The sequence below is a fragment of the Protomyctophum parallelum genome (assembly GCF_964188405.1).
Source record: "Protomyctophum parallelum genome assembly, chromosome: 4".
NCBI classification, from domain to species: domain Eukaryota; kingdom Metazoa; phylum Chordata; class Actinopteri; order Myctophiformes; family Myctophidae; genus Protomyctophum; species Protomyctophum parallelum.
In genome coordinates, this window is record NC_139700.1 from 40,542,666 (window position 1) to 40,555,023 (window position 12,358).

The 12,358-nt window shown below is 43.7% G+C and overlaps 1 protein-coding gene across 26 annotated transcripts in view; it reads left to right on the plus strand.

Annotated features, from left to right (window-relative positions):
• mical3a (microtubule associated monooxygenase, calponin and LIM domain containing 3a) overlaps positions 1-12,358 on the plus strand; it is a 139,164-nt gene that overhangs the window by 94,047 nt on the left and 32,759 nt on the right. For 21 of the 26 annotated variants that reach the window (XM_083763523.1, XM_083763531.1, XM_083763532.1 and 18 more), the window contains 9 exons: positions 62-175; positions 806-895; positions 1,659-1,772; positions 2,229-2,330; positions 4,253-4,360; positions 5,888-6,074; positions 6,922-7,019; positions 7,571-7,670; positions 11,413-11,611. In XM_083763523.1, coding sequence (XP_083619649.1) covers positions 62-175; positions 806-895; positions 1,659-1,772; positions 2,229-2,330; positions 4,253-4,360; positions 5,888-6,074; positions 6,922-7,019; positions 7,571-7,670; positions 11,413-11,611 — 1,112 coding nt within the window. The remainder of the gene's footprint in view (positions 1-61; positions 176-805; positions 896-1,658; positions 1,773-2,228; positions 2,331-4,252; positions 4,361-5,887; positions 6,075-6,921; positions 7,020-7,570; positions 7,671-11,412; positions 11,612-12,358) is intronic. The other 5 variants (XM_083763522.1, XM_083763527.1, XM_083763530.1 and 2 more) reach the window with 1 other exon arrangement.

The following is a 12,358-nucleotide window of genomic DNA, read 5'->3' on the forward strand; positions in this document are numbered from 1 at the left end:
GTTTGAACAACTATCTCTGTACTGCTTTCTCAGCTATACATTAAAACAGTGTCCTCTGCAGGAGTGGAGTCCCCTGTACCTCGAGGACCCGGGGTCCATTCACATCCCTAGCATACAGGAGAGGGCCGATCGCTTAATCTCTAGGTTTAAAGGCAAGCCTGACAAGCCACCAAAGGTGAACACCACCACCATGCATGGTCTCGTTGTGGAGACACGGTTTCCTGGAGTGCTGTTGAGATGCAAGCATCACAGAGTGATAGACTTGTTCGCCACCTGCATGTACTTAGACTTACGTGCACATTAAATTCCAGAATGTTAAAGTCATACTGTATAAATCATTCAATTATACAAAAAAATATAATTTTGATGGAATTTCTCTGGTCTGTCTCCGACTCTCACCCCAAGATGACTCCAAAAAGTTCTTTAGAACTGGAAATCTTTTAAGTTGGCGTTGCTTGAGTAATTACAAACCGTTCATGATGACGTTGTTGTTGCTTTCCAAAATATTCTCTAACTCTCTCTATCTCTCCAGGCCAATGCTTTATTTGTTTTGGGGCAACACTAGACTTCTGGGGGATCGCAGTTCAAGCAGATGTGGAAATGACCACGTAGCTATTGGATGTGTCGCCAAAAAGGCTTCTAAAATGAAAGTTACACAGTATGACTTTTAACTGTGAAAGTGTAGGAAATTGACTACTTGACTACTAGGCTGAATGCTTGCATGCTGTTGGCCTACTGTATATGAAAAGTATCTCAGGTTTAATTATTTTCCTCTTTCTCTCTATCTCTCTCCATCACTCTGGAGACTAAGAGAAAGCCCTCGCGGCTCTTTATAGATCAGTGGTATTTGTCCCGAGGCTCTTCACCCCTCTCATCCCCAGACTCTCCCAGAAAGGTTAGGGTGGTTGGTGCTGTGGAACTAACTAGTTATTATTAACACATCATCGTGCTTGTTGATTTTTGACCCTGTCAGAGCTCTGAAGTATTTATTTAATCAAGTTGCAGTCTGATCTTGCTTGGCATTTTTGTAGGGCTGCAAGTGTTGACTATTTCTCATATGCTGATTCTATCGATTACTTTTTCAATTAATGATATACAGTTAGTCGCGCTGCACTGCGGCGACATTGGCATAAGGGCTACGCATGCGGGCCCTTTGTCTAAGACAAATTTCTTACTCGGGAGACAAATAGTCCCCATGAACGAGGAATGAACCTTGAGAAGTGTGTTTTCGCTTTTAGTTATTCATTTATTTTAACCATTTCTTACACTAACTGACAGGGTGTTACAGCTCTGTACAGTACATGCATCCACCCTAAAAATAACGAATTACCAAATTACCCAGCTTGAATAATTTACATAGATATTGTGTTGTGTGAATAGTTTTGAAACATTTTGCCCCTTTACAATATGGACGCCAGCCGCCAGGTTGAAAGTGGTTAATCAGGGTAGCATCATTACATGCATTTGCATTCACAGCTGAAACCACTAATTGCACCAAACGTACTCCCACTGCACCACTGACTAACCTTTTCCAGAGTGGTTTGTGCCGCAGCACGGTTTCATAGGGAACTATTAAGAAGACTACAGAGCACGTCTTTGTCTTGCCTTTGACTCGAGTCCTCTGTGATCTATCTCTACCATGATGCGTTTCTCTGCAGGAGCCTGAGAGGCCGCTGCGGTCTGCTGATCAATCAGCCTGCCATGTGCTTAGCATTCAGCAAAGGGCTGAGCAGCTTGCGTCTCATTTCGAAGGCAAGCCAGTCCGACCGCAGGTGAACCATCCCAGCCTGCTCTCCATCCCACAGACAGGGGGACGTGATTCAGAAATGATCAAATCGTCTGCCGGGCAGAAACCTAGCATCTCCATATCTCAATATTTAAAGTTTTTGTTTTTTTAAATGATTGCCCTGCTTCCTTATATTAGAGGGTCATACATACTAAAGTAGTGAAAGTAGCCATTCTACAAGGTCGCAACGTGCTGCGTTGTGAGCTTGTAGATTGGCTGTTTTTTACTATTTTATCTTTTTAAATAATAAAGGGACAGTTTTTGGACATACAAGGTTTCCACCCGACCGCAACAAAATACTAGTAATACTACGTCATTTAATATGTGCTACCACCACCAAACCAACCTTCTTATCGGCTGCCAATGATTCAGTTCCACAGTGTAACTCTGACTCTACAGTAACGTTCTCTTGATCTTTTCTGTCCCTCCTTCACCCCTGGAGCCTAAGAAAAAACCCTCACGCTTCGTTGTGGAGCAGTGGCACGTGGCCCGCGCACACAGTCCCCCCGAGTCCCCCCTCTCGTCCCCCGACACTTTCAGACAGGTAGACGTTTTCTGCAAAGGAATGGAGAATGTTGCAACTAACGGCTCACGACCTGCATGTTTGCCGACGGGACCTTTTCTACTGGGATAGGTTTTTTTTTACCTTTTTTGTAGCCACTTAATGCATAATTACATTTTGGTAGAGGTTTGGGTTGTGAAGTTAAACCTTGTGACGTAAATGTGACTTAATACCCTCCCCGGGCCCTCGCCTTATTTGGAACCATAATGACATCCATCGCCTTTATTTGTATTTTTGTTGAACTTGCATGAAACAGTGTGAGAGTGTACTAACAGTTAGTACAGTAGCTCCTTATTGTTAGCGTTATATGCCTCATCACCATTTCACTAGTGAATCTGTGGCAGTTTTTCCTTTTAACAGTAGTCCGTCTGAAATAATTAAAGGACCACTTTTCAACCTATCTTCATATAATAGGTCCTCACTAATAATCATGATAAAAAAGCATGATTTATTTCTACTCGGTCTGTGTCTCATAGGAGGGCTGCGGGCAGTTCAGAAACGGTCTTCCAGTGACATCATCGATGGGGAATCCAAGTTAATAGAAACAGCAGGCTTTCTAGTCCTGAAAAGTTGCAATGCGAAAATGGAAGCCATCGTTCTCACAATAATGAAAATCTAAATATTTTTGTCAAAAAATCTTGTTTAAAAAAGAATCTGACTAATGATGATGTCACTGGAAGACGGTTTCTAAACTGCCCACAGCCCTCCTATGAGACACAGACTGAGTAGAAAAGAATCGTGCCATTTTTTCATGATTATTAGTGAGGACCTATTATGTGAACATAGGTTGAAAAGTGGTGAAGTGGTCCTTTAATACAAACAAACTGAAGAAACAGCAGTAGTGCATGTGTTAAAAGCTCATCTTATAATAGTTTTTTATGGCAGCTTATGCCCTCTTTGTGGTTTATGTAACCTCAATTCTGTACACCGTACTGCTCTTGCTTCCTGCTCAATTCTATCCAAGCATTGACTCTGGAACTTCATCAAGAGTGTCTTCTCTCTTGACTGAAATATCATATCAATGCTTGAATAAAACCGATGCTGCTGATGAGCAAGAGCAGTGCAGGACTTTTCTTCATGAGTTTTTCTTCATGATTGTTTCATTTGTCAGCGTCCCAACGCACCTGCATTTGTGCGACGTGGATGTGCGAATACATTTTCTTTGCAAAGAGTAAAAGACACTCTGTTATTCAAAAGATTGAAATATATAATATTGGCCTGGACTGGTTCATTTGGAGTACTGTATGAATGTGAGCAGCAGCAGGTCATGTTAGGAATATTAGTGTCTCTGTGCGTGCATCTGTAAATGTCAATGTGTGACATATCGGTGTGTGCATGAATGCAGCGCATGGGTACTGTATGTGCACAACACATGCATAGGGTACACACAGCTGTCTCTCTGTGAAATCAGTGACATCAAGGCTTATGATCCCCTTTAAATGTCCTTAAATCCCTCTAGCCTCTTTTTGTGTAGCCTACTAAATGTGTGGGTGTGGATTTATTTCCAAAGAGTAATTTCATGAGCTTTGGGGTTATTTTTAATGAGCCAGCAATTTGGTTTGCAAACATTTCTAACACTCAACAGCCATCCTGTGGGAGAACTTCTGACTAGTATTGATTAGTACTAGTACTTGAGCAACCAAACATGCAAACAATTTAGTTTAGTTTCCTCTCATGTTTTCACAATTTCATTCACATTCTGTACCACATGACTGCCTAGCCAGCTAGCATACCACAACCACACACATGTCTTTCCTCAGTCCTCCTCTGTCTCCTTAGTGACATTTCTTTGTTCACCCGCCCCCGGTGACTGACTCATTGTATTTCCTTTCTCTGTCCAAATGTCTTTGTTCTTCTTTGTCCATCAACCTCCTGTCTTGTATCTCTACATGCTGATGCTATAGCGCTATGTAAAGATGTACACAGGCGGAGTTAGCTCGATGGCTGAGCAGATAGCCAGTCAGCTTCAGTCTCAGGAAGAACCCAAGCCACTGCTTGACAAAAAGGAATTGGTAAGAGAGCCGAAGCCGGTTGTGTTCTGACGCTTCAGTCGATGGCATGTGGTTGCAAATCATGGCGTGATTCTTACTAGAGAGACTTGTTTTGTCGCAGCAGCCCATAGTTGGGCAGAATGTGATGGTATTCCAAGTAATTATAACATCTCCCTGTGGCTGTAGAGAACTGTGTGTATATTCCCTCCAGGACTAACTCATTTAGTTCACTGTGTGAAGATGGATCGTGTCAGAGGATGTGTGACCTCAATCGACCATTATAGTCTTCCAGCAGCATCAATTCACTTCTAAAAGACCTCTATGTATGATTTATTGATGCCGCGGTTTTCGCAAGTTTCTCTGCTATGACTATGAGCCAAATAATGCATGAGATATTACTATTTCCTGATGTCGTTGCTGCAGATGGAGGTTATATTTTCCTCCCATTTCCTTTCCATCTCTTATTCCACTTCCTCTCCTGTCCAAGTTATATCTATCGCACAGTGTCACTTGCCGTTAGGAATGGCTTGATGATTGTGAGCTTGTCGGCAAGTGGCACATAGTACTAGGCCTGTCACAATTATTACATAATCGTCTAATCACAATTATTTGAGATAATCACAATTATTTTTGCATAATCGTCAATCGTTTTCATGTTTTCTAAAAACAGCGGAAATAGTGGATCAGCAAGCTTACAACACATCACTTCGTGCCGTGTTGTAAGCTTGTAGATCAACTATTTCCGCTATTTTTTAATGTTATAATAGTATATTAGTATTACATTTGTTAGTCATTTCTTTGCATATTCAAGTCATTTTGCTATATCTGCCCTGTGTGTAATTTGATTACGAGGCCTACATTTTTAATTCTATTAATAATGTTCCAATTCTATGCCAAAAAACCCACACTGAAGGCCTGTGCCGTGGCTCAGCGGTCCAGGCACCTTGGCCGGTTGCCCGAGTCTGGCAGTCTGCCGCGGGTTCGACTCCCGATCCCGACGGCCTTTACTGCATGTCACCCCCCCCATCTCTCTCCCCTATTTCCTGTCGGCCTACTGTCTGTCCCTCTATAAAAAAATATATAAAATAAAAGCGAAAGCCGCAAGAAAAACACAGTGAAATCGTTAATCGCAATTATTTGTGTGAGAACGTATCGGCAACTTAAAGGAGCATTCAGTGATTTGGATGATTTGGAAAACCCCCCGGTACGCACATGCTCTACAGTGGGGGAAGTACAACAGACCAACAGCACATGCACCAAGGCCCGCCCCACTCGATCATGATTGGAGGAAGGCCCCTCTCATCCTGATTGGATGAAGGCTTTGCCACCCAAAGCCCAAAGTGAAACTAGGGTTTTTTTTGACCCCACTGGGGACAGGGAGGAACTCCTTATATGGTCAGCACCATAGGGAGGATTATCCAAAAAAGAAGTGATATTTGAATTAAGTGAAATCACTGAATATACCTTTAAACATTGTAATGGTGACAGCCCTACGTACTACTACTGTGGAGTATGTGTGGTTCTGAGTGTGAATGCTTCCCTCCACAGGGTTCTCTGAGGAAGGAGTTCCCCGTCAACATCGGCGGCAGCGACGTGTGCTTCTTCTGTCGGAAGCGAGTGTACGTCGTGGAGCGCCTGAGCGCCGAGGGCAAGTTCTTCCACCGAAGCTGCTTCAAGTGTGACTACTGTAACACAACACTACGGCTGTCTTCCTACGCCTTCGACGTGGAGGACGGTACGAACAGAATTTATCTCCTTTATTACGTACCAAGTCCAACCTGCATGCGTTGCAAATGCCGGCATTTGTTGAGAGTACTGTAGCTTAAACTTTAAGCTACCCAGAGTAGCTTAAACTTTAAGCTACTCTGAGCAAAATGATTGCTTTAAGCATTACAGGATTGTTGCTGTAAAAGCTTTTGTAAATGATTTTTGGACGAGGGAAAAATTTGGTGATATTTACAATGTAGACTAATATTGTATTTGGTGTGTTCTAATAATGCAAACCTCTGCTATTCCAGTGGGCTGCATTGAGCATTGAGATCTTTACATAGAAAAAAAAAGGAATTACATTTTTCATGAAGATTTTGTGCGTCTGTGAAGCTTGTCACAATAGCACATGCACTCGTGATTGTGTAAAAAAAAAGGTATGCAGAACTGTTATACAGTACAAGGAATAAGATTATCTGATGTGGCATCATTATGCCCCCCCCACCCCCCGCACCTCTCTGGGAAGTGTCTATTGTCCGGGCAGACAGGCAGCAGATTGTTCACAGGGACAGTCGGAGTAGCTGTTTCTCAATTCTCATAGACCTCAAGAAGGCCGTGGGTCTAAAGCCCACTGGGGGGGGGGGGGCAGAGCTTGGCTCGTAGCGGAGTGCCCATCGAGGCCAGCGGTGACCTGCAGGCAGGGTAGAAGAAGGGGGAACGGACAATAAACTCACTGCATTTACACAACACACATCCTATGCATAGTGGACCGTGAGGTGATAATACCAGGCTGTGTACTGTACATACTTGGTGCTGTTCTTTTCTGTCAGCAAACTCAACTTGTCTTGTTTTTTTTTCTCTTTTTTGCTCTGCAGGGAAGTTTTACTGTAAACCCCACTACTCTTATCGTCTGTCCAACCAGGCACAGAGGAAGAGGCCGGCTCCAGACTCCACTCCTCTCAGCATCACTAAGGTATCGAGCCTGAATTAGCCTGATGTACACCGAAAATAGTACATCTACAATACAAGCACACTGCGCTTATACTCATGGATCAAAGTTCTCAGTCACCACAGCCACGACTGATTTCAGTCATTCTTTTGGCTTCTATGGAACCACCTTGCGCACCAAAAATAGACACATTTTTGGTTATAATTTTAATATTAGAGCATTTGAAGATGTCATTCTAGCAATATGTTCAGAAGCATCTTCCATAAAATCTTAACAGTCTTCGATATTTCATATAAAAGAAAAGGTTAAAGCCTAAATCTGTGATTTCTTCACCTGGTTGGTAGTATGAAGAACAGCAGGAACAACACCTAACCAATCTGAGTACCCATCGGAAAAACAAAGGAAAAACGGCACCCTCTTTTCCTTTGAATCTAGTCAACAGTCATTTTGTTTTAGTTTTTTCAGATTTAAAAGACAAGTGCAATCGGTCTCAGGTCTTATTGGGTTAAGAGGCCTATAACCATAGCGTGTTAAGGAATTTAACGTTGGGTAAACATGTGTTATTGGCACTGCAGGTGAACCAGGAAGCCCAGCCGGCATCATCATCAGTGACGGTGGACACCCCCGGACGGGCACTGGCGGCCGCGTCCCCCTCCGCTGAGCGCCGGCCCTCAGGTACCCTTTCCTCTCTTGTCGCGGCGGCGGCTATACCGCGCCGCGTCGGACTCCCCGCGCTGCGTCCCCTCCGCCGCACGCTCTCCTGGACCTGCCACCAGATGGCAGACTATGCCCTAAACGCTCCCTTTGTGTGTACCTACTGCATCTATCTCTTCTGCTGTGTCACCCTCAATGTCCTGATCAACCTCTTCTAGCATGACGTCTCTCTGTCTCTCTCTCTATCTCTCGCTCAGGAACCGTGTCCACAGAAAGCCTTCATTTACAGCTGCCAGAGCCTGTCTGCCATGTAATGCATTTCTGTGGTTACATTTCTGTGGCACGGTTTTTGGCGCTCAATGCGCTTTTTTCAACTTTTAGAGAGGAGGAGCGCCCTCCCTCATCTGTCATGTTGGATCCGCTTGACTGTGTCTGATGATGACACGACGTTTGAGCACAGCAAAGGCTTGAACATTGCGGGCACCCATAAAACGTGGCATAGCAGCGTTCTGAGCGTGATATTTGTCACTGTCTGGTGGAGACCTCATTGTAGTCTGTCCAAAGCTGTCACTTTTCAGGATTCAAATTCAAAACTGGCAGATCCACAAAACATGTCACTTGGCACCACTTTTCGAGCTTGTGGGTCTACTACTTTTTATGCTTTTTGATCATGTAGGACGAAATGAAACCCCACAAAAGGTTAGAATATTGGGATAATAGGTTGCAGACGGTGACGATATCCAAAGCACTCCTCCGCTCACTAAACGCTGTCTTAGGAAACGGCTCCTTACGAGTAGTACACAGCAGCTCTCTGTGTTGTTATGAAATCTTGTGTTTCTTTGTAATCCAATGTGTTAAATGGTATCTATTGAAGACGGTTGGCGGGGAACACAAGGCTCACATTATTGGCTTTGAGCCGTTCTGCAGCTTTCTGCCAGCGCGCTTGTAGAACTTGAATGGTGCATCTTAAAATCTTTCTAAGCCCCCGGGTTATACATTTGGAGTTTGGCTATTCTGCTTCTGCTGCTGCTGCAATAAGACTTGTAGATCTCCCTTGCAGCTACGTAAAAGGGCATGCAAGCCTAGTAAGCAACTAAGCATCACAGAAACAAACTATAAAATCAGCATAATGGGTTCCATGCCTCTTTTAAACTGATTTTAATGTCGGCACTGCACCAACTTTCCTGATGCAAAATGTCAAACATTTTACATAACAAAATAACTAAACTGAGGTCATTTGTGTACCCCGGTGAAGCAACCAAATTGGCTCTTTTTTTCTTTTTCTTTTCTTAAATGCCTGTAATTAATTTAGCAAAAGAAACTGAGCTTTATTCTTCTTGTAACCCTTCTGTCAGCTGTTTTCTAACACTGTAACGATGACGTGCTTGTGGTAGTGCTTGTGATTGATGCCTCTGTGAGCTTTACCTTTCATCCCTCCTATCAGAGCAGCTTAAAGCTCCAGCCTTAATGCCCCAATTAGCACCTGTGATTGGTCCTCTTGTGATGTTGACTCCTCCTCCTCTGCTTGCATCCCTCAACCTCCCACCCTCACCCGCCGCCGCCGTCCCTAGTCACACCGCTGCTAACGCTAACCTATGTTTGCTCAATGCTAACTCCTGCATTATTGTTGCATTATATTAATCTTGAATAGATAATAATAGATATAAATATATTTTAATGACGTTTAGAAGATTTAGAACACTTTCCTGGGGGTCTTTCTTTATGTGTGTAATTTGTGGTTTTAGATATTTTAGATTTTAGCAGTGAGCCCAGTGTCTCTGATGTCATGGACACTGGGCTCACTTACTTCCTGGACTACAATTCCAATAATGCTTTGGTGCACTGCTCCTCCTTGTGAATAGGGGGAGGGCTGTCTTACTGAGACAACTTGTAGTCCAGGAAGTAAGTGAGCCCAGTGTCCATGACATCAGACACACTGGGCTCACTGCTAAAATCTAAAATATCTAACACCACATATTACACACACAAAGACCCCCAGTCATTCACATATATTTTTTTGCAAAAAGGGTGAAGTGTCCCTTTAAATAGGCAGGTAGACTTAAGGTTAATGGTGAGTGTCAGTAATGTTGTAGTTTTTTTTGCGGCATCATGCAGCTGCTGCAGTATACCAGCAGATCGTTGTAAGGACAAGAGTTGTTTAGTTGAAAATGGCATTGATTTAGTAAGAGCTCAAGGCCAATTCATCATTGCTATCTACACACGTTTGTAGTATTTAGAGTGAATGTGTGTCAGACTCCCACTGACAGCAGTATAGATTACAAACAGGCCTAGCTTTTCACATCCGCAGTCATTTCACATAGTTTACATTGCTATTGTGTGTAGAGGGTAGCACAGTCCCAAATAATTGGATATGGGGCCGAAACAGACCTGAGGATGACATGAATTTGATTAGACCTGGTGTCCATGGTGTTTAGCAGGCGGTGCACACTGCCTTTTGTGCTACGTTAACATACAATATGGATTTTAGAATGTAATTTCAACACGGTCTCAAAGGTTGAATAGTTATGAGAAGAATAGGTGATAGTTTCTTCACGGGTCCATACGGGTCCAAAGGTCGATCTATTTCACATGCACTTACTCGCGGCGAGACCCGTGGCAATTTTAATAGTTCTGATCTGTACCCAAGGGGCAAGTCCGGTTCTTAGGCCGGGTCACAGGTTTTAGGTTCCGGATGGACCCGTGCTACCCTCTACTGTGGTTTTCTGCGGCAGTTAGTCAAACACATTCTCATCAACATAAGATGACATAAGCCACAGCATCAAATCTCACATATTCACTGGCTAAGAATCATGCGTTGCTCTGGTGGGTTGTTTTTCTTTTGCATGGGGTCATCGCTTCCAGCTCTCTGTCATTTAGTCTTACATGGAGGTGGAAGTCCAGCTCTGACTGCTCATTGCGGAGAGGCAACATGGAAACATGGCCAGAATTTGTAAATTGTCTGACCCATTCCACGCTAAAGTATTAAGAAAATCCTTTTAGGGGGATAAGATTTGCAGTTTTATAGTTTGCTTCTTAGGGTGGGAAAAAGGCAAGGCACCAACCTTGTCAATGTTAATGCAAATGTCATGATTCTAGACTTAAATGTCTATCCTATTTGAAAGATATTTTTTGTTGAATTATGCTATAATGCAATAATAAATTACTTATTAGATCATAATTGGTGTGCTTTTGTCAATTTTGTTCCTCGGAAAGCAAATTACTTTCGGAATTATGATCTCAGTTGAAAGAGTTGAGGTGCTGCTCATGTGCTCCTACCTTCACTGATAGACGGCAACGATCATGCGGTGTGACTGATTTGATGCTGCTTATGTTCACTTCAGCATGACAGGTATTTTGAGTCAGTGCATATACCATATTCGGGTTTGAAACTGTCCGCTGTCTTTTCTCGCATGTCTCTTCTCCCTCTATGCCCTTGAATTCCTGACTCTATAGTCGCTTCACTGTCCTATCTGAATTAAAGCGTTTGAATTGCTAAATAGAGATAGAAGTCTATTCCCGTGCATGTCTCGTCCACCTCGGAGCCCTGCATTCCAGTTGTATTCTCTGTGTATACTCTTCTCTTTTCTAACTTTGTCACTACTATATATTCTCTTCCCTCCACACTGGGACCACCTCCTTCGGGGCCCCACAACGCCCGCCCACCCACCACCTCACTTCTCCAAACTTCCATCGTCCTGGCGTCATTTATTTTCTCCACGCCCCGTCCGACCTCGGCTTTGTTACGGCCTCTCTCCCAAACAAGTCCCCGAAGTCAACGGGCTGCAGGAGCCCAGCCTGCCCAAACGTCTTCGGGGCACGCCGGAGCGCATCGAGCTTGAGAACTACCGCCTCTCCCTCCAGAAGGAGGAGGAGCTGGAGGAGGTGCCCGAGGAGACGCTGGCGGAGCACAACCTGAGCAGTGTGCTGGACAAGGCCGTCGACCCCGACCTGCTGGGCTCCAGGTGAGACCAACACAAACAAACACGAGTAAACACTGTCCCCATTTAGACCTGAGAACGATTCTACAAATGTTTTCTAAATCCTGACAGTTTTCTGAAAAACCCATGTTTCTATGTCAGTGGTTCTCAAACCTTTTCATGTCAAGGACCCCCAAAAATATATGTAATTGGACGTCGACCCCAATCTGAAAATGTTGTTCCAGGGACCCCCCAGAAGCAAAGATTTTAGTTAAAAATGTTCGCTCTGAAAGAATATATATTCAAAGATTTGCGACACGTTTTCACGATTTAAAAAATTATAATCTACAAGCTCGTAGCGCGGTACCAAGTGCCGTGCTACGAGCCATGGGCTTGTAGATCTGCTATTTTTCAATAGCTAAAGTATAACATAATTACATAATCCTTAAAACACCAAAAGGGGTTCCCGCCCAGAATGGGTTAAAGCGGCACTAGACAACATTACAGCCCGCTAGATGTCGCAGTTTTTACACCATCTCTGCCGCATAAGTTTCACTATTTCACCGTCGGCAACACTGTAACACGATGGCTGTCTTGCAAGAATATTATTTGATATACAAACTCACAAGTTGTGGAAATAATAATCAAAGCAATATAGCCGATCTACAACCTATAATTGAAAAGCCCCTGAAAAGACAGACAGTACCTTTGTGGTTAGAGTGTCCGCCCTGAAACTGGGAGGTCGGGGTTCAATCCCAGACCAGGTCATACCAAAGACCTCCCTGCTTGGCA